General features: G+C 44.0%; 1 protein-coding gene across 2 annotated transcripts in view; it reads right to left on the reverse strand.

The window, feature by feature from the left end:
* Positions 1 to 442: 442 nt before the first annotated feature.
* LOC137370990 (V-set and transmembrane domain-containing protein 5) overlaps positions 443 to 21,450 on the reverse strand; it is a 32,574-nt gene continuing 11,566 nt past the window's right edge. Inside the window, exons 3-4 of one of the 2 annotated variants that reach the window (XM_068032894.1) lie at positions 5,338 to 5,481; positions 443 to 671 (exon numbers count right to left, since the gene is read on the reverse strand). In XM_068032894.1, the coding sequence (XP_067888995.1) occupies positions 649 to 671; positions 5,338 to 5,481 (167 nt within the window). In that variant the 3' untranslated portion in view covers positions 443 to 648. Of the gene's footprint in view, positions 681 to 5,337; positions 5,482 to 21,450 lie in introns of both variants that reach the window. The other variant, XM_068032893.1, reaches the window with a different exon arrangement.

Below are 21,450 nucleotides of genomic sequence, written 5' to 3' on the forward strand. Positions count from 1 at the left end.
CATGTGTCTTCCAATTCGATGTCCTGGAATGTGAGGTATTTCAATGCAAATTGTGGTGGCCATTTTGGCTGCCAGCTTTTTAAAAGTTAAATGTAGGATCCCAGCTTTCCTTTTTCAAAGTTTAACGTGGGTTTCCAACCAATTAATTAAAAATCCTCATTTGGCATTGCATTTTTTCTTGACAAGGTTCAAAAATCAACATTTTAAAGAACTCTACCATCAACATTTAAACAAACATACCAAGAGAGAATGCATTTATTAAAATTTACTTAAATGTATTTCTTTAATTTTCTGAATTTATTTTGTACTTAAATATGCTTTTGGTGTTGTACAATCCACAAGTGAACAGTGTATTTAACAACTGCATTGGTTCAGCATACATCTGATTTATACAAGCATTAGACTAGTTGCAAGATGGAATATGTCATAAAAAACTGCTGAGACCATTTAGTTATTTTGCATACCGATTGTTTTCTTTTGTCATCTCCGCTATAATTTTGCATGAAGTAATCAGAGGGTAAACATGTATAGTAAATATGCCCCTCTCATCCATTAAAGTTTCTTAATGTTAGTTATTTCTTCAAATTTCTTCTATTTTCAGATTGAACCGGAGTCTTGTTCCAACAAACTGGAATGTGTCACGTGAGGTTAAAGTGACGATAGTTCCATATCTGTAGAAGCTTAGACATAAGAGAAAAAGCAGAGCACATTATACAAAAAAAATCAACAAAGGAAAACTATTAGCTTTGAATGTACACCCAAATGACACAAATAGTTGCCAGCTTTATATCCCACAAGTGAATATTATCAAGAAGCTTCAAAGTTGTGTGTTTCTGACTGTTTTAAAAGTCAAGTAGCATTGTTGTGAGGTGTGACTTCTGTTTATACCACAGTGCTTTTTTAAGTGAGACATGAAAGACCTCACTGATAAGCATCCCTCATTTCTTGATGCTGTACTTTTAACATTCTTCCAATTAAAGAGACAGTGTGGTAGAAATTTGTCTCAATGCAAAATGAGCCTGAAACATAACTCTATTACTCTGTCCTCAGATGCTCCCAGGCCTGCTGTGTATTTCCAGCATTTTGTGTTTTTATTTCAGATTTCCAGTATCTGTATTTTACTTTGTAATTTCTAACCTATTGTATTCAACTAAATTGGCACATAATCTGAAACGTTATATGTTTACTCGTGTGTTTCAGTCAGTGCTCATTACAGTGCTTTGCACATAACTGTTCATTCAAGGCAGTCTGAGAACAACATTTAGTGTGGAACTCCCCATCGTGACACAATTTGACTGGCTTTCCATATTTTAAATGCCACTGAACAAGAATTTATGGTATGTTATAACGGATTGTTCAATACGATGGGCCAAAGGGCCTGTTTCTGTGCTCTATGACTCTAAATGAACTATTGCTTTCAAACTACTAAGAAGCAGATTGAAAAGTTAAAACAGAATATCAGGAACTGAAACATTGAAAAGTGTACAAATGTTTCAGATTTAAAATTATTGGACAGTTCAGTGGAATCTATTTTTAAGTACAGAATTGGTTTGAAAACTAATGATACTAATGGAGGTATTTTTTGGCCATTGGTAACTTGATTAATATAATGAGTTCTGTTTCAGATCCAAGTAATGCCATCATAATACTAGGAACAGCGACAGATGGTGTTGCCATGTCGTAGTGAGTACCTGCCTATTGTAGAGGTGACTCCGTTGGGAAAAGCTATGAAGAAATAAATTGAAAGCCTAAGGGGTGAAATAACAGCATGTTTTATATTAAAGACAAAATTATTATCTTGACTGTTAAAGAAATGGGGGCACATGGAGACAGGCTTCACAATGGGTTGACACTCATCCATTTTGTATGAAATGTGATTATAACTTCGCCATATGAACTAAGACTACAACAACAACTTACATTTATACAGCACCTCTAATGTAGTAAATGTCCCAAGATGCTTCACAGGAGCGTTTTAAACAAAATTTGACACCGAGCTGTGTATTAGGAGATATTAGGACAGATAACCAAAAGATTGGTCGAGGAGGTTGGTTTTATGGGGTTTTGGGGGTTATCGGTTTTAAAGGAGGAGAGAGAGGTAGAGAGGCAGAGAAGTTTAGGGAGGGAATTCAGAGATTTGAGCCGAGAAGGCTAAAGGCAAGGTCGCCAATGGCGACACGATTAAAATTGGGGATGCACAAGATGCCAGAATGGGAGAGCGCAGAGATCTTGGAGAATTTTAGGGCTGGATGAAGTTACAGAAATAAACTGTGGTGAAGTCATGGAAGGATTTGAAAACAATGAGAATTTTAAAATTGAGGCATTGTTGGTTTGGAAGTCAATGTAGGTCAGAGAACATGGGTGATGGATGAGTAGATTTGTGTGAGTTAGAATACGAGCATCCGAATTTTGGGTGAGCTGAAGTTTAGGGAGAGTGCAAGGTGAGAGGCTGGCAAGGAGAGCATTGGAATAGCCGAGCCTCGAAGTAACAGGCATGAATGAATATTTCAGCAGCAAATGAGCAGGGGTGGAGACAGGGGATGCCACAGAGGTGGAAGAAGGCGGTCTTGGTGATGGAGAGTATATGCTGTCAGAAGCTCAGCTTAGGGTCAAATAAGAGGCCAAGGTTACGAATGATGTGGTTCAATCTCAATGGCCAGGGACAAGTATGGTGTCAGTTCCTAGGTAGTGGAGTTCGTGGTGGAGGCCGAAGACAATGGCTTCAGTCTTCCTAATTTTTATTTGGAGGAAACTTCTGCTCATTCAGGACGGACAAGCAGTCTGACAAATCAGAGGCCATGGAGGGCTCAAGAGAGGTTGTGGTGAGGTAGAGCTGGCTGTTGTCAGCGTGCATATAAAACCTGCTTGTTTGGATGATGGTCGAAGGGGCAACACATAGATGAGAAATAGGAGGTGACCAAGGTCCTTGGGGACTTCAGAGGAAATGATGTGGGAATGGGAAGAGAAGCCTTTGCAGATGATTCTCTGGCTATAACTGGATCGAAAGCAATGGAACACAGGTGGGGGCTGTACCACCCAACTGGACAATGGAGGAGAGTGTTGAAGGAGGAAGTTGTAGTCAACCATGTCAAAAGCTGCAGTCAGATCAAGAAGGATGAAAGGGGACAGTTTACCAGTCACAGTCACATAGGATGTCATTTCTACTTTGAGAAGGGCTATTTCAGTGCCTTGTGGAGCGAAAACCATATTGGAATAGGGGAGAAAATAGGCATGGAATTGGGAGGTGGTTTTGGAGAGGGAAAGGAGGTGGAGCTGTGCTCAAAGGGGTCATGGGTTGGAGAGTTTACACACTGGCTGCAGCCTTAATGCTGATCTATGCTCCATTTGAGTACCCTCCTCAGAAAATAAGAATTTACCCTCCAATTTTCAAGGTCATATTTGGGCAACTTGAGGGCAGATTTTCAACCTCTGGCCACCTGTTTCTTACTGCCCCATTGGTGCCTTCGGTCTGCCTGCTGCAATTTTCAGGCAGACATATAAATGGACGATAATAAAAACAAAATACTGCGGATGCTGGAAATCTGAAATAAAAACAAGAAATGCTGGAACCACTCAGCAGGTCTGGCAGCATCTGTGGAAAGAGAAGCAGAGTTAACGTTTCGGGTCAGTGACCCTTCATCGGAACTGACAAATATTAGAATATTTAGAATAATAGGGGCGACACAGTGGCGCAGTGATTAGCACCGCAGCCTCACAGCTCCAGCGACCTGGGTTCAATTCTGGGTACTGCCTGTGAGGAGTTTGCAAGTTCTCCCTGTGTCTACGTGGGTTTCCTCCGGGTGCTCCGGTTTCCTCCCACAGCCAAAAAAGACTTGCAGGTTGATAGGTAAATTGGCCATTATAAATTGCCCCTAGTATAGGTAGGTGGTAGGGAATATAGGGACAGGTGAGGACATGGTAGGAATGTAGGATTAGTATAAATGGGTGGTTAATGGTCGGCACAGACTCGGTGGGCCGAAGGGCCTGTTTCAGTGCTGTATCTCTAAATCTAAAAAAAAACATGCCTAATTGACTTATCACATGGTCTTTTTTGTTACAGGCTTGCTAAAACTGTAAGAGTTGTAGTCAGCTTCATCATAATTCAAAGATGAGACTCATACTCTGGAGGATTTTACTCATTGAGGAGTGAAAGCCCATGGTGAACCAGTACTAACATGTGAAAGGAGCAGAGGTGTCAGCTGAAGAAGGGTTAATTGCTGCTTATTGGAGACCTGACATTGCCACAGTCCCTGATGAATCAGGAGCATGAATAGATCAAATGTCTCCTTGCAGAGTACAATGCAAACAATTGGTAGCATAGTGTGACAAAAGTTCAGTACTTAGCACTGTTTTTGGGCACCATAGCAGAAGAGACCACAGATGTGCAGGCAGTAAGTTTCGTCAGACCATCTTATGATGCTCCCAATATTATTAGACATTTCAAAAAACCCTCTCAACTTCTTCTGATGCTAACATGCTGGTGTTGATTTTAACGTATTCACCAGCATGCCAAAATAGTGCATCTGTGCCCTGAGTAATGAAATGATGAACTACAAACTGACAAACCTTTGCCAAGACTCCAGCCATTGCCTGCAAGGAGGCTATAGCAAAAGAATTAAATACTTATTTCATCATCAGATTTGTCATTACTGATATTGCAGTGCTGATGTTGCTCTCTAGTTCCACATTTGGATGAAGGAAGTAGCACAGTTTATCCATAGCTTCTTTGATGACAAATAACTTCTCTATGCAATAATTGTCAGCGTGATTGAACTGGGCACACTGCCTATGATATTAGTCAATTCTAGAGTTCCTCCTGTCATGTCTTAACTGTTCTTGAACCTCCTCTGCTGCTTCTTCAGCATGTTCAATAAAGTAAGAGTTGATGATGCTGTTCTGTGCTTTGAAACAGCTAAGTCACTTTTTACAATATCTCTGTCTCTGCTCCATGCTCAAACTCTACCAATCTGTATGCTGCTCTAATGTCACCTCCATGGCAAGCATCATTAACATGAACTGGGCTGAAAGGCAAGAATGAGCATCTCTGTTCATTTGCCGTTAATTGGCCCTCAAGAAGTGTTAAAAAGCTGCTAACTGCATTCAGCCGTTTCAGTCCCAGGAGGAATTTAAGAAACATAGGCAGAAGTGCAGTAGTGCTTCATTAATCTCATTGCAAGCTGCTTATAATAAATTAATGCAAATTTAGCAGATGTGTTATCTATAACTTCTGAATTATTATTCTGTGCAAATATTATGCAGTGCACAAAATAATAATCTCCATGCTTTGCCAACTTGATTTCTTACTCTATCAAACCGCATTTGCTACGATTATATTACCATTTACACTTTGTGCTCTCCTCTTCATTTTGCACAGTTCCACACTTTGATTGAAGATCCATAGGAAAAACATTAGGAGAGTGGATATTGTAATAAGCACTGTAGCACCAACAACTACAAAATGCAAGTCCTTATAAACTGGTTCTGTGAAAATACAAACGTTTAAATAAATTAAAACTGAGCCAGGATAAGCCTTTGAACCATGGATATTATATTGTCACATTTTTCACATGCGTTCAAATCCTCTGAAGAAGGAATTTTCCTCCACACAAGATCAGGGGGCAGGTTGTTCAACCTTGCCCGTCTAAGAGCGAAGTCCAAAGTACGGAAAGTCCTCATCAGAGAACTCCTCTTTGCTGACGATGCTGCTTTAACATCTCACACTGAAGAATGCCTGCAGAGTCTCATTGACAGGTTTGCGTCTGCCTGCAATGAATTTGGCCTAACCATCAGCCTCAAGAAAACGAACATCATGGGGCAGGATGTCAGAAATGCTCCATCCATCAATATTGGCGACCACGCTCTGGAAGTGGTTCAAGAGTTCACCTACCTAGGCTCAACTATCACCAGTAACCTGTCTCTAGATGCAGAAATCAACAAGCGCATGGGTAAGGCTTCCACTGCTATGTTCAGACTGGCCAAGAGAGTGTGGGAAAATGGCGCACTGACACGGAACACAAAAGTCCGAGTGTATCAGGCCTGTGTCCTCAGTACCTTGCTCTACGGCAGCGAGGCCTGGACAACGTATGCCAGCCAAGAGCGACGTCTCAATTCATTCCATCTTCGCTGCCTTCGGAGAATACTTGGCATCAGGTGGCAGGACTATATCTCCAACACAGAAGTCCTTGAAGCGGCCAACATCCCCAGCTTATACACACTACTGAGTCAGCGGCGCTTGAGATGGCTTGGCCATGTGAGCCGCATGGAAGATGGCAGGATCCCCAAAGACACATTGTACAGCGAGCTCGCCACTGGTATCAGACCCACCGGCCGTCCATGTCTCCGTTATAAAGACGTCTGCAAACGCGACATGAAATCGTGTGACATTGATCACAAGTCGTGGGAGTCAGTTGCCAGCATTCGCCAGAGCTGGCGGGCAGCCATAAAGACAGGGCTAAATTGTGGCGAGTCGAAGAGACTTAGTAGTTGGCAGGAAAAAAGACAGAGGCGCAAGGGGAGAGCCAACTGTGCAACAGCCCCAACAAACAAATTTCTCTGCAGCACCTGTGGAAGAGCCTGTCACTCCAGAATTGGCCTTTATAGCCACTCCAGGCGCTGCTTCACAAACCACTGACCACCTCCAGGCGCGTATCCATTGTCTCTCGAGATAAGGAGGCCCAAAGAAAAAAGTGGCATATTTTTATTATTAGATTTCTGATTTTGATCAGTGCTTAGCACTGTTTTTGAGCACCATAGCAGAAGAAACCACAGATGTGCAGGCAGTAAGCTTTGTCAGACCATTTTATGATGCTCCCAATATCACAGAATCACAGAATAATACAGTGCAGAAGAGGCCCTTCGGCCCATCAAGTCTGCACCGATGCATTAAAGACACCTGACCTGGCTACCTAATTCCATTTGCCAGCACTTGGCCCATAGCCTTGAATGTTATGACGTGCCAAGTGCTCATCCAGGTACTTTTTAAAGGTTGTGAGGCAACCCACCTCTACCACCCTCCCAGGAAGTGCATTCCAGATCGTCACCACCCTCTGGATAAAAAAGTTCTCCCTCAAATCCCCCTTAAACCTCCTGCCCCTCACCTTAAACTTGTGTCCCCTCGTAACTGACCCTTCAACTAAGGGGAACAGCTGCTCCCTATCCACCCTGTCCATGCCCCTCATAATCTTGTACACCTCGATTAGGTCACCCCTCAGTCATCTCTGCTCCAGCGAAAACAACCCAAGCCTATCCAACCTCTCTTCATTGCTTAAATGTTCCATCCCAGGCACCATTCTGGTGAATTGCCTCTGCACCCCCTCCAGTACAATCACATCCTTTCTATAATGTGGCGATCAGAATTGCACACAGTACTCCAGCTGTGGTCTTACCAAAGTTCTATACAACTCCAACATGACCTCCCTGCTTTTGTAATCTATGCCTTGATTGATAAAGGCAAGTGTCCCATATGCCTTTTTCACCACCCTATTAACCTGCCCTTCTGCCTTCAGAGATCTGTGGACAAACATGCCAAGGTCCCTTTGTTCCTCGGAACTTCCCAGTGTCAGGCCATTCATTGAATACTTCCGTGTCACATTACTCCTTCCAAAGTGTATCACCTCACACTTTTCAGGGTTAAATTCCATCTGCCACTTTTCTGCTCATTTGACCATCCCGTCTATATCGTTTTGTAACCCAAGACATTCAACCTCACTGTTAACCACTCGGCCAATCTTTGTGTCATCCGCGAACTTACTGATTCTACCCCCCACATAGTCATCTATGTCGTTTATATAAATGACAAACAATAGGGGACCCAGCACAGATCCCTGTGGTACGCCACTGGACACTGGCTTCCAGTCACTAAAACAGCTGTCTGTCATCACTCTCTGTCTCCTACAGCTAAGCCAATTTTGAATCAATCTTATCGAGTTACCCTGTATCCCATGTGCATTTTCTTTCTTGATAAGTCTCCCATGTGGGACCTTGTCAAAGGCTTTGCTGAAATCCATGTAACTACATCAACTACACTACCCTCATCTACACACCTGGTCACATGCTCAAAAAATTCAATCAAATTTTGTAGGCATGACCTCCCTCTGACAAAGCCATGCTGACTATTCCTAATCAAATTTTGCCTCTCCAAGTGGAGATAGATTCTCTCCTTCAGAATTTTCTCCAATAGTTTCCCTACCAATGACGTGAGACTCACTGGTCTGTAGTTCCCTGGCTTATCTCTACAACCTTTCTTAAATAGTGGGACCACATTAGCTATTCTCCAGTCCTCTGGCACCTCCCCCGTGGCCAGAGAGGAATTAAAAATTAGGGTCAGAGCCCCTGCAATCTCCACCCTCGCCTCCCACAGCATCCTGGGACACAAATCGTCTGGACCTGGAGATTTGTCCACTTTTAAGCCTGCCAAAACCTCCAATACCTTGTCACCCCCTATGACAATTTGCTCAAGAACCTCACAGTCTCTCTCTCTAAGTTCCATATCTACAACCTCATTCTCTTGGGTGAAGACAGATGTGAAGTACTCATTCAACACCCTACCAATGTCCTCTGACTCCACCCACAGATTTCCCCCTTGGTCCCTAATAGGTCCTACTCTTTCCCTGGTTATCCTCTTCCCATTGATATACTTATAGAATATCTAGGGATTTTCCCTACTTTTACCAGCCAGAGCTTTCTCACATCCCGTCTTTGCTCTCCTAATTGCTTTCTTCAGCTCCATCCTACACTTTCTGTACTCCATTAATGCTTCCATTGATTTGCTCTCCTTGTATTTGCTAAAAGCCTCTCTTTTCCTTCTCATCATACCCTGAATGTTTCTGGTCATCCATGGTTCTCTGGGCTTGTTGCTCCTACCTGTTACCCTGGAGGGAACATGTTGGGCCTGTACCCTCCCCATTTCCTTTTTGAATGCCCCCCACTGCTCTTCTGTAGATTTTCCGACAAGTAACTCTTTCCAGTCTACCTTGGCCAGATCCTGCCTTATTTTACTAAAATTCACTCTCCCCCAATCCAAAACCTTTTTTTGCAACATGTCTATTTCTTTCTCCATAACAAGCTTAAATTATATCATGTTGTGGTCGCTATCACCAAAATGCTTCCCCACCAACACATCAACCACCTGTCTGGCTTCATTCCCCAGAATTAGGTCCAGCACTGCATCCTCTCTTGTTGGATCCTCTACATATTGAGCTAAAAAGTTCTCCTGCATACATTTTAAGAACTCCACTCCATCTAAGCCCTTAACACGATGACTATCCCAATTAATGTTAGGAAAGTTGAAATCACCTAATATAATTATCCTATTATTATTTTTACACACCTCTGCGAATTGCGCACATATTTGCTCCTCAATTTCCCGCTGACTATCTGGGGGTCTATAATAAACACCTAACAATGTGGCTGTCCCTTTTTTATTCCTAAACTCTACCCATAAAGCTTCATTTGATGCCCCCTCCAAGATATCATCTCTCCTTACTGCAGTAACTGACTCCTTAACTAATATTGCAATGCCCCCTCCTCTTTTACCCCCTCCTCTGTCTCACCTGAAGATTCTATATCCTGGGATATTGAGCTGCCAATCCTGCCCCACCCTCAACCATGTCTCCGTGATGGCTACTATATCACAATTCCACGTGTCAATCCTTGCCCTTAACTCATCCGTTTTACCTGCAATACTCCTGGCATTAAAGCAGAGGCCATCCATCCTGGTCTTACTCCCTTGAAACTTACTTCCGCTGTATTCCCTCTGACTTGTTTGCTTTCCTGTGTTTAGCTGTGTCCTTATTCTGCTCGGAGTCTGTGTCCCCTCCCCCTGCCAAATTAGTTTAAACTCCTCCCAACAGCACTAGCAAACCCACCAGCAAGGGTGTTAGTCCCCCTCTGGTTCAGATGTAGACCATCCCTCTTATACAGGTCCCACCTTCCCCAGAAATAGTCCCAGTGATCCAAGAATCTAAAACCCTCCCTCCTGCACCAACTCTTAAGCCACGCATTCATCTGTGCTATTATCCTATTTCTATACTCGCTAGCACATGGCACTGGGAGTAATCCAGAGATTACAACCCAAGAGGTCCTGCTTTTCAATCTGCTGCTTAAGTCCCTGAATTCTTGATGCAAGACCTCATCCCTCTTTCTACCTATGTCATTGGTACCAACATGTACCATGACCTCTGCCTTATCACCCTCCCCCTTCAGGATGCCCTGCAGCCATTCAGTGACATCCCGGACCCTGGCACCAGGGAGGCAACACACCATCCTGGAATCACGTTGACAGCCACAGTAGCGCCTATCTGTTCCCCTGACTATAGAATCCTCTACTACTATTGCTCTTCCTCTCTTTCCCCCTTCCTGTGCAGACAGGCTGCTTGTGGTGCCAGAAGCTTGGCTCTGTCCGTATGCCCGGGAGGAACCAGCCTCATCAGCCTCCAAAATGGAATACCGATTTGCAAGCGGGATCCCAGGGGACTCCTGAACTACCTGCCTGATTCTCTTGGACTACCTGGTGGTCACCCATTCCCTCCTTCCTCAAGTCCCTTCAGCTGCGGTGTGACCACCTCTCTATACGTGCTATCCATGATGCTCTCAGACTCGCGGATGCTCCACAGTATTTCCAGCCGTCGTTCCAGCTCTGAAACCTGAGCTTCCAGGAGCTGCAGCTGGACACACTTCCTGCTTACATGCTGGTCTCAGGGACTGGAAATGTTCCCGGATTCCCACATGCAGCAAGAGGAGCAAACCACGACTTTAAGCTCTCCTGCCATGACTAAACCCTTTAAATTTAAAACTTTAGAAGACTATTATAATGAAAAAAATCAACTAAGTCTTGCTAAAACAATGACTTACAATTCAATCCAGCTTGAAAAATACCCACCAGGACTTACTCACCAGTCAGCTGTGCTCTGTGGAAACTCTTGGCTCCCCTCATGCTCTTTGAGGACAGGTAGGAAATGAAAGGAGCTCCTCGCTCCCTCCTCACCGAACTCCCTCAGTCACAAAACTCCCACCTTAGCACTCTAATGCAACCCAAGTCAGCACTCCAGTGCAAACAAAGTCAGCACTAAAAGATGGCCCACTTTTATATCGTTAGACAATTCAATTAAATTTCTGATTTTGATCAGATTTCTTGTAAAGAAATGGAGTATAATAAATAGTCAGTCAGCTGTCAGTTATTAGCAAACTATCTGCATTTACATTGTTCTGACCAGGTGAGAAAGGTGCCTAGGGGTTCCCTCTCAGCCTTCACCTGGTCTTACCGTAACAGGGTTTAATTTTAAACACACCATGTTTTTAGCTCCACCTTGGTGAATCCTTGTTCACTGCTTTCCAATTATAAGGCAAAGAAACCAGCACAAACAGATTTTCTTAGGTTTAAAGAAGAAAAGTTGAAATTTATTAAACTTAAACGTAAACTCTAATTCGGTTGATACCGATGGATACACACCGTGCCCCACGTTAGCATGCATACGCGATACACACATGCAAATAGAGATGGAAAAGAGCAGAATAAAAATAAAGCGGAAAAGTTTGAGGCAATACCTAAAGGGTTTTTGTTACAGTTCTTCAAGCTCACGGTCGAGTCCTTGATTGTAGGTAGATCTTGCTTTTTGTTGGGGCCCAGTATTCTTCTTAAACCTTGTTCGCTGTAGGAGACTTTTCTCTCTTGGGATTCATGTGGATTGTGAGAAAGAGATGGGAGCAGACAGGAGAGATCGTCTTCGGTGGATTGTGAGAAAGAGATGGGAGCAAACAGGAGAGATCGTCTCAGTCCAGGAGCAAACAGACACTCTCAGTTCATCTGTTTGTACATTTCAGAAAAGCCGAATTTGCCAAACAGGTTAGTCATGTGACTAACTGGTGTGACCACGCCTTGGATTGTATCACCTTAGCAGTATCTGGAATGCTCCTCTTACACACAATACCAAGTTGTCAAGGTCCATTCTGGGTTGAATGTGTCAGGGAATGGTCCTTTGTCCTTCCAACCACCGTCTGTTAATATGCAAATGTCTTTTCCAGCCACAGATGATCTGTTTAACAAGTCCTTTCTTCACTCCAGTAACAGTTTAAAATCAATGCTCATGACAAAATTAATGTGCCTCATTCTTGGCAGTTGGGGCCTAGCATGACAATATGCTGACAGAGACTAGGTGCAAAAAGAGGCAAAATAAAACAAATGGAGATGATCTGATATTGCATAATAGTACTAACATACTGCCATTGATTGGTAGGTTGCACAATTACTTTGCAATTCTCCACATAGATTCTTGATCTCATGCTATCCTGAAATCTGCTTTGTTATCAAGAGAGGTATTGAGTAGATGTAAATTGTTCCCTCAGAAATACTGGATGAAAACCTACATGAGAGAAAGTCAATTAACATAGATCTCATGTAGGTTACTCAAGAGGAACAGCAGAGGCGTCACAAAAGGGTTCCTGCAAACACTTTCACTTGGGTCTCATCCCAATGGCCATTCTTCTTCTAGATAGTGAGGGCTTCATTTCAACACGGGTCTCCCTGTAACACTGCCAGAAAAGCCGTAAATTAGGCCTTGAAAAGGTGGTGGTGAGCTGCCTTCTTGAACCGCTGCAGTCCTTGGGATGTAGGTACACCGACAGTGTTGTTAGGAAAGGAGTTCTGGTTTTTGACCCAATGACAGTGAAGGAACGGCGATATAGTTCCAAGTCAGGATGGTGTGTGGCTTGGAGTGGAACTTGCAGGTGGTGGTGTTCCCATGCATCTGCTGCCCTTGTCCTTCTAGGGGTAGAGGTCACAGGTTTGCAAGGTGCTGTCGAAGGAGACTTGGTGAGTTTTTGCAGTGCATTTTGTATGTGGTACACACTGCTGCCACTGTGTGTTAGTAGTGGAGGGAGTGAATGTTGAAGGTGTTGGATGGGTGCCAATTATGTAGGCTGCTTTGTCCTGTATGGTGTCGAGCTTTTTGAGTGTTGTTGGAGCTGCACCCATCCAGGCAAGTGGAGGGTATTCCATCACACTCCTGACTTGTGCCTTGCAGATGGTGGACAGGCATTGGGAGACAGGAGGTGTGTTACTCGCCGCAGAATTCCCAGCCTCTGACCTGCTTGATTGGCACCCTATTCATCACCTTCAGCTCACCACCACCTTCTTCAGGGTAATTAGGGATGGGTATACGAACATACAAATTAGGAGCAGCAGTAGGCCACTTGGTCCCTCGAGCCTGCTCTGCCATTCAATATTTATTTATTTAGAGATACAGCACTGAAACAGGCCCTTCGGCCCACCGAGTCTGTGCCGACCAACAACCATTCATTTATACTAACCCTACAGTAATCCCATATTCCCTACCACCTACCTACACTAGGAGCAACTTATAATGGCCAATTTACCTATCACCTGCAAGTCTTTGGCTGTGGGAGGAAACCGGAGCACCCGGTGAAAACCCACGCGGTCACAGGGAGAACTTGCAAACTCCGCACAGGCAGTACCCAGAGTTGAACCTGGGTCCCTGGAGCTGTGAGGCTGCGGTGCTAACCACTGTGCCACTGTAATATCATGGCTGATCCGATTGCAACCTCGATTCCACATTCCCGACTACCCCCGATAACCTTTCACCCCCCTGCTTATCAAGAATCTAACTACCTCTGCCTTAAAAATTTTCAAAGACTCTGCTCCCATTTCCTTTTGAGAAAGAGAGTTCCAAAGACTCACACTCTCAGAGAAACAAATTCTCCTCATCTCTGTCTTAAATGGGTGATCCTTTATTGTTAAATAGTGACCCCTAGTTCTAGCTTCTTCCACAGGGGAAACATCCTTTCCACATCCACCCTGTCAAGACCCCTCAGGATCTTATATGTTTCAATCAAGTCACCTCTCACACTTCTAAACTCGTGTGAATACAAGCCTAGCCTGTCCAACCTCACCACATAAGAGAACCTGCTCATTCCAGGTATTAGCCTTGTAAACCTTATAGAATCATAGAAAGTTTACAGCACAGAAAGAGGCCACTTGGCCCATCATGCTGGCCGAAAAGCAATCCACCCAGTCTAATCCCACCTTCCAGCATTTGGTCCATGGCCCTGCAGATTACACCACTTGAGGTGCATATCCAGACTTCCTTTGATTGAGTTGAGGGTTTCTGCCTCAACACCCCTTTCAGGCAGTGAGTTCCAGACCCCACCACCCTCTGGGTGAGGAAATGTTTCCTCATCTCCCCTCTACTCTTTCTACCAATCACTTTAAATCTATGCGTCCTAGTCACTGGCCTCTTAGCTAAGATAAATAGGCACTACACCTCCACTCTATCCAGACCCCTCAAAACTTTGTACATTTCAATCAGATCTCCCCTCAGCCTTCTCTGTTCCAAGGCGAACAATCCCAGACTATTCAATATTTCCTCATAGCTGCATTTTTCCAGTCCCAGCAACATCTTCATAAATCTTCTCTGTACCCTCTCTAGTGCAATTACATCCTTTCTGTAATGAGGTGACCAGAACTGCAGACAATACTCAAGTTGTGGCCTAACCAATGATTTATACAGTTCCAGCATAACCTCCTTGCTCTTATATTTCAAACCTCGGCTAATAAAGGAAAGGATTCCATATGTCTTCTTAACCACCTTATCGACCTGCTACCTTCAGGGATCTGTGGACATTCACTCCAAGGTCCCTCACTTCCTCTACACTTCTCAGTATTTTCCCATTAATCGTGTATTCCTTTGCCTTGTTTGACCTTCCCAAATGCATTACCTCACACTTCTCCAGGTTGAATTCCATTTGCCACTTTTCTGCCCATCTGACCAGACCATCAATATCTTACTGCAGCCTACAGCTATCCTCCTCATCATCTACCACGTGGCCAATCTTTGTGTTCTCTGCGAACTTCTTGATCATGCCCCCAACATTTACGTCCAAATCGTTAATATATACCACAAAAAGCAGGGCACCCAGTACTGAGCCCTGCGGAACGCCACTGGAAACAGCCCTCTATTTACAAGAACCCCCGTCAACAATTACCCTTTGTTTCCTGCCACTGAGTCAATTGTGTATCCACCTTGCTGTATTTCCCTGGATCTCATGGGATTTTATTTTTTTAACTACTCTGCTATGTGGGACCTTGTCGAAAGCTTTGCTAAAATCCATGTGGACCACATCAACTGCACTACCCTCATCTATCTTCCTTGTTACTTCTTCAAAAAATTTGATCAAGTTGGTCAGTCAAGATCTTCCCTTAACAAATCCGTGCTGACTATCTTTGATTAATCGGTGCCTTTCTAAGTGACAGTTTATCTGTCCATCAGGTTTGATTCCAATAAGTTGCCCACTACTGAAGTTAGTCTGACTGGCCTGTAATTATTTGGTCTCTCCCTCGCTCCCTTTTTAAACAGAGGTACAATGTTAGCAGTCCTCCAATCCTCTGGCACCATACCTGAATCCAGTGAGGACTGGAAAATGATGATCAGACCTTCCGCTATTTCCTCTCTTCCTTCTTTTAACAGCCTGGGGTACATTTCATCTGGCCCTGGTGATTGTCGACTTTCAAGGATGCTAATCCCAATAATACTTCCTCTCTCCCTTTGTTTATTGCATCCAATGTTTCACACTCCTCCTTAACTATAATATTTGCATTGTCCCCCTCTTTTGTGAAGACAGATGCAAAGTATTCATTAAGAACCATACCAACATCTTCCGCCCCTACATAGTAGTGTCCCTGTTCTGATGACGCCTGTTATACCAGGCTGTTATTCTACCATCAGGACTTTGCTGCTCTGTGGACATGTTTATTAAAATCAGCCTGGTTTAAATGTTGCAATAAAACGTGAGACATAGGTTACCTTTTTGGTCTTTTATGGGCCCGACTCTTTGCTTAGTTAGCCTCTTGCTCTTAATGTATTGATAAAACATCTTCGGGTTCACCTTGATTTTGCTTGCCAATATTCTTTTGTGCTCTCTCTTAGCTTTCCTAATTTCCTTTTTTTATTTCACCCCTCCACTTTCTATAGTCCTCTCGGCATTCTGTAGTATTGAGTTCTCGGCGTCGGACATAAGCTTTCCTTTTCTGCCTTATTTTACCGTGTAAGCTCCTTGACATCCATGGGGCTCTAGATCTGGCCGTCCCACCCTTTTTCTTTGCGGGAACATGTTTACTCCGAACCCCTTGAATCTCCCCTTTGAATGCCTCCCACTGCTCTGACACTGATTTACCTTCAAGTAGCTGTTTCCAGTCCACTTTCGCTAAATCACCCCTCAGTTTAGTAAAACTGGCCTTGCCCCAATTGAGAACTCTAACTCCTGCTCTATCCTTGTCCTTTTCTGAATTCTGATCACTACCACCAAAATGCTCTCCCACTGCCATTCCTTCCACCTGCCCATCTTCATTTCCTAACACGAAGTCTAAAACTGCGCCCTCTTTTGTTGGACTTGCTACATACTGACCTTCTCTGAACTGCTTCCAATGAATTTACATCCTTCCTTAAATAAGGAGACCAGTACTGTACACAGTACTCCAGATGTGGTCTCACCAATGCCCTGTATAACTGAAACATAACTTCCTTACTTTTACATTCAATTCCCCTAGCCAGTGATACCCACATCCCATGAACGAATAATTAAAAAAAGGGTCTGGGTATCTCTCCTCAATAATGTACTTCTCCACGAAAGGGAAATACAAAGAGGAGTTCTCGAGTTGAGATATAGAAGACTTTATGAGACAATATAATGTCTAAATTATATAAGAGTTTATTAAAGAACCGAGCATGCAATTCACACTATGATGAATAAAACAATTGTAATGTTAATACTGCTAGGAAAAGAAAGTATAATCTTATTCCTAGTAGAGAACATTAAGACTAAATAATGTTGCAGTAAAATATTAAAATTTTCCATCAACATTTAAATCAGCATTTACCTTAAATTCCCTAGTAGAATGCTACAGAGTTTAGTGAGATACCTTTATCCTAATTAGGGAGAGAACTATTGTCGCTACACCAGGTAGCTCGTACCTTTACTGTGTTCCAATATTTATACTCTTTATAAGCTGCATAACTAGTTTTTTTTTACTTATGGGGCTGTTACCTCTCTTGCAAGTAGGTTTGTCCCCTGCTATTTCCCAAATAAGGCTATTTAACTGTCAAGTTCTAGTTGAAATCCACATTATTTAATTTCTAAGAAAAGGCTGAGCTAGCAGGAAGCTGTGAGCACAGATACTGGTCAAAACCTCTGAAGTTTACAGGATATTAAAGGTTGCACATGATGGTGTGCTTCCTCACTACACAATAGTGCTTTAAGATTATAACTCAGTTTCCCAGTAAATTAACTGCATCTATAGAAAACCATGTCATCCATTGTTAGGTTGTGGTAAGTTTCAATGATTATTTATTAGACTTGTATTGTCAGTTCTTTTCTGAAGTAAATATGTTTATGCTTTTCAGAAGTGAGTTCCTGTTTTTCAGAACCTGCCGTTGTGTTCTTAGGAAGAGGCAATTATGCTGCGTCCTTGACCACGTGGTGCTAGGGTCCTTGACTATAGGGACAATGATGTCTCTGAACGGACAGAGGACATTCTGAAGGGGGAGGGTGAACAGCCAGAGGTTGTGGTACACATCGGTACCAATGACATAGGCAGGAAGAGTGATGACGTCCTGCAGGGGGAGTTTAGGGAGTTAGGTAGTAAGTTAAAAAACAGGGCCTCTAGGGTTGTAATCTCTGGATTACTCCCTGTGCCACGTGCCAGTGAGGCTAGAAATAGGAAGATAGTGCAGCTAAACACATGGCTGAGCAGCTGGTGTAGAAGGGAGGGTTTCAGATATCTGGACCATTGGGATCTCTTCAGGGACAGATGGGACCTGTACAAGAAGGACGGGTTGCATCTAAACTGGAAGGGCACTAATATCCTGGCTGCAAGGTTTGCTAGCGTCACTCGGGAGGGTTTAAACTAGTGTGGCGGGGGGTGGGAACCAGAGCAGAAGGACAGCTAGTGAAGTAAATGAGGAGGACATAGTAAATAAGGCCAGTAGGACTAAGAGGAAGAGCAGGCAGGGAGATGTTGCTGAGCAGAGCGGGACTGGTGGTCTGAAGTGCATTTGTTTCAATGTGAGAAGTATAACAGGTAAGGCAGATGAACTTAGAGCTTGGATTAGTACTTGGAAATATGATGTTGTTGCTATTACAGAGACTTGGTTGAGGGAAGGGCAGGATTGGCAGCTAAATGTTCCAGGCTTTAGAAGCTTCAGGCGGGATAGAGGGGGATGTAAAAGGGGTGGGGGAGTTGCATTACTGGTTAAGGAGAATATCACAGCTGTACTGCTGTGATACCTCAGAGGACACCTCAGAGGGGTCATGCAGCGAGGCAATATGGGTGGAGCTCAGGAATAGGAAGGGTGCAGTCACGATGTTGGGGGTTTACTACAGGCCTCCCAACAGCCAGCGGGAGGTAGAGGAGCAGATATGTAGACAGATTTTGGAAAGATGTAAAGGTAACAGGGTTGTAGTGGTGGGTGATTTTAACTTACCTTATATTGACTGGGACTCACTTAGTGCTAGGGGCTTGGATGGGGCAGAATTTGTGAGGAGCATCCAGGAGGGCTTCTTGAAACAGTATGTAGATAGTCCAACTAGGGATGGGGCCATTCTGGAACTGGTATTGGGGAATGAGCCCGGCCAGGTGGTCGAAGTTTCAGTGGGGGTGCATTTCGGGAGCAGTGACCATAATTCCATAAGTTTTAAGGTACTTGTGGATAAGGATAAGAGTAGTCCTCGGGAGAAGGTGCTAAATTGGGGGAAGGCTAATTATAGCAATATTCGGCAGGAACTGAAGAATTTAGATTGGGGGCGGCTGTTTGAGGGTAAATCAACATCTGACACAAAAACAAGAAATGCTGGAATCACTCAGCAGGTCTGGCAGCATCTGTGGAAAGAGAAGCAGAGTTAACGTTTCGGGTCAGTGACCCTTCTTCGGAACTTAACATCTTCAACATCTGACATGTGGGAGTCTTTCAAACGTCAGCTGATTAGAATCCAGGACCAGCATGTTCCTGTGAGGAAGAAAGACAAGTTTGGCAAGTTTCGGGAAGCTTGGATAACACGGGATATTGTGAGCCTAGTCAAAAAGAAAAAGGAAGCATTTGTAAGGGCTGGAAGGCTAGGAACAGATGAAGCACTTGAATATAAAGACAGTAGGAAGGAACTTAAGCAAGGAATTAGGAGGGCTAAAAGGGTCATGAAAAGCCATTGGCAAACAGGATTAAGGAAAATCCCAAGGCTTTTTTATACATATATAAAGAGCAAGAGGGTAACCAGGGAAAGGGTTGGCCCACTCAAGGACAGAGATGGGAATCTATGCGTGGAGCCAGAGGAAATGGGCGAGGTGCTAAATGAGTACTTTGCATCAGTATTCACCAAGGAGAAGGACTTGGTGGATGATGAGCCTAGGGAAGGGAGTGCAGATAGTCTCAGTCATCTCATTATCAAAAAGGAGGAGGTGTTGGGTGTCTTGCAAAGCATTAAGGTAGATAAGTCCCCAGGGCCTGATGGGAACTACTCTAGAATACTGAGGGAGGCAAGGGAAGAAATTGCTGGGGCCTTGACAGAAATCTTTGCATCCTCGTTGGCTACGGGTGAGGTCCCAGAGGACTGGAGAATAGCCAATGTTGTTCCTTTGTTTAAGAAGGGTGGCAAGGATAATCCAGGAAATTATAGGCCGGTGAGCCTTACGTCAGTGGTAGGGAAACTATTAGAGAGGATTCTTCGGGACAGGATTTACTCCCATTTGGAAACAAACGAACTTATTAGCGAGAGACAGCATGGTTTTGTGAAGGGGAGGTCGTGTCTTACTAATTTGATTGAGTTTTTTGAGGAAGTGACGAAGATGATTGATGAGGGAAGGGCAGTGGATGTTGTCTATATGGACTTTAGTAAAGCCTTTGACAAGGTCCCGCATGGCAGACTGGTGCAAAAGGTGAAGTCATACGGGATCAGAGGTGAGCTGGCAAGATGGATACAGAACTGACTCGGTCACAGAAGACAGAGGGTAACAGTGGATGGGTGTTTTTCTGAATGGAGGGATGTGACTAGTGGTGTTCCGCAGGGATCAGTGCTGGGACCTTTGCTGTTTGTAGTATATATAAATGATTTGGAGGAAAGTGTAGCTGGTCTGATCAGTAAGTTTGCGGACGACACGAAGGTTGGTGGAGTTGCGGATAATGATGAGGATTGTCAGAGGATACAGCAGGATATAGATCGGTTGGAGACTTGGGAGGAGAAATGGCAGATGGAGTTTAATCCGGACAAATGTGAGGTAATGCATTTTGGAAGGTCTAATGCAGGTGGGAGGTATACAGTAAATGGCAGAACCCTTAGGAGTATTGACAGGCAGAGAGATCTGGGCGTACAGGTCCACAGGTCACTGAAAGTGGCAACACAGGTGGATAATGTAGTCAAGAAGGCATTTGGCATGCTTGCCTTCATCGGTCGGGGCATAGAGTATAAAAATTGGCAAGTCATGTTGCAGCTGTAGAGAGCCTTAGTTAGGCCACACTTAGAATATTGCGTGCAATTCTGATCGCCACACTACCAGAAGGACGTGGAGGCTTTGGAGAGGGTACAGAGGAGGTTTACCAGGATAATAAAAGCAAAATACTGCGGATGCTGGAAATCTGAAACAAAAACAAGAAATGCTGGAATCACTCAGCAGGTCTGGCAGCATCTGTGGAAAGAGAAGCAGAGTTAACGTTTCGGGTCAGTGACCCTTCTTCGGAACTGACAAATATTAGAAAAGTCACAGATTATAAGCAAGTGAGGTGGGGGTGGGGCAAGAGATAACAAAGGAGAAGGTGCAGATTGGACGAAAAAGGTAAAAGAGACCTTGTTCGTCCAATCTGCACCTTCTCCTTTGTTATCTCTTGCCCCACCCCCACCTCACTTGCTTATAATCTGTGACTTTTCTAATATTTGTCAGTTCCGAAGAAGGGTCACTGACCCGAAACGTTAACTCTGCTTCTCTTTCCACAGATGCTGCCAGACCTGCTGAGTGATTCCAGGTTTACCAGGATGTTTCCTGGTCTGGAGGGCATTAGCTATGAGGAGAGGTTGGAAAAACTCGGATTGTTTTCACTGGAATGACGGAGGTGGAGGGGCGACATGATAGAGGTTTACAAAGTTATGAGCGGCATGGAGTTCAACCCCAAGTTTTTACACAGAGGGTGGTGAGTGCCTGGAACTTGCTGCTAGGGGTGGTGGTGGGAGCAGATATGATAGCGACGTTTAAGAGACATCTTGACAAATATATGAATAGGAAGGGAATAGAGGGATACGGTCCCCGGAAGTGCAGAAGGTGTTAGTTTCGGCAGGCATCAAGATCGGCGCAGGCTTGGAGGGCCAAACGGCCTGTTCCTGTGCTGCACTGTTCTTTGTTCTTTGTTTGTTCTTTGACATGGGACTATAGGCATGCTTATGAAACTTTTTTTTAACCTT

This window comes from Heterodontus francisci, chromosome 6 (assembly GCF_036365525.1).
Source record: "Heterodontus francisci isolate sHetFra1 chromosome 6, sHetFra1.hap1, whole genome shotgun sequence".
Taxonomy (NCBI): domain Eukaryota; kingdom Metazoa; phylum Chordata; class Chondrichthyes; order Heterodontiformes; family Heterodontidae; genus Heterodontus; species Heterodontus francisci.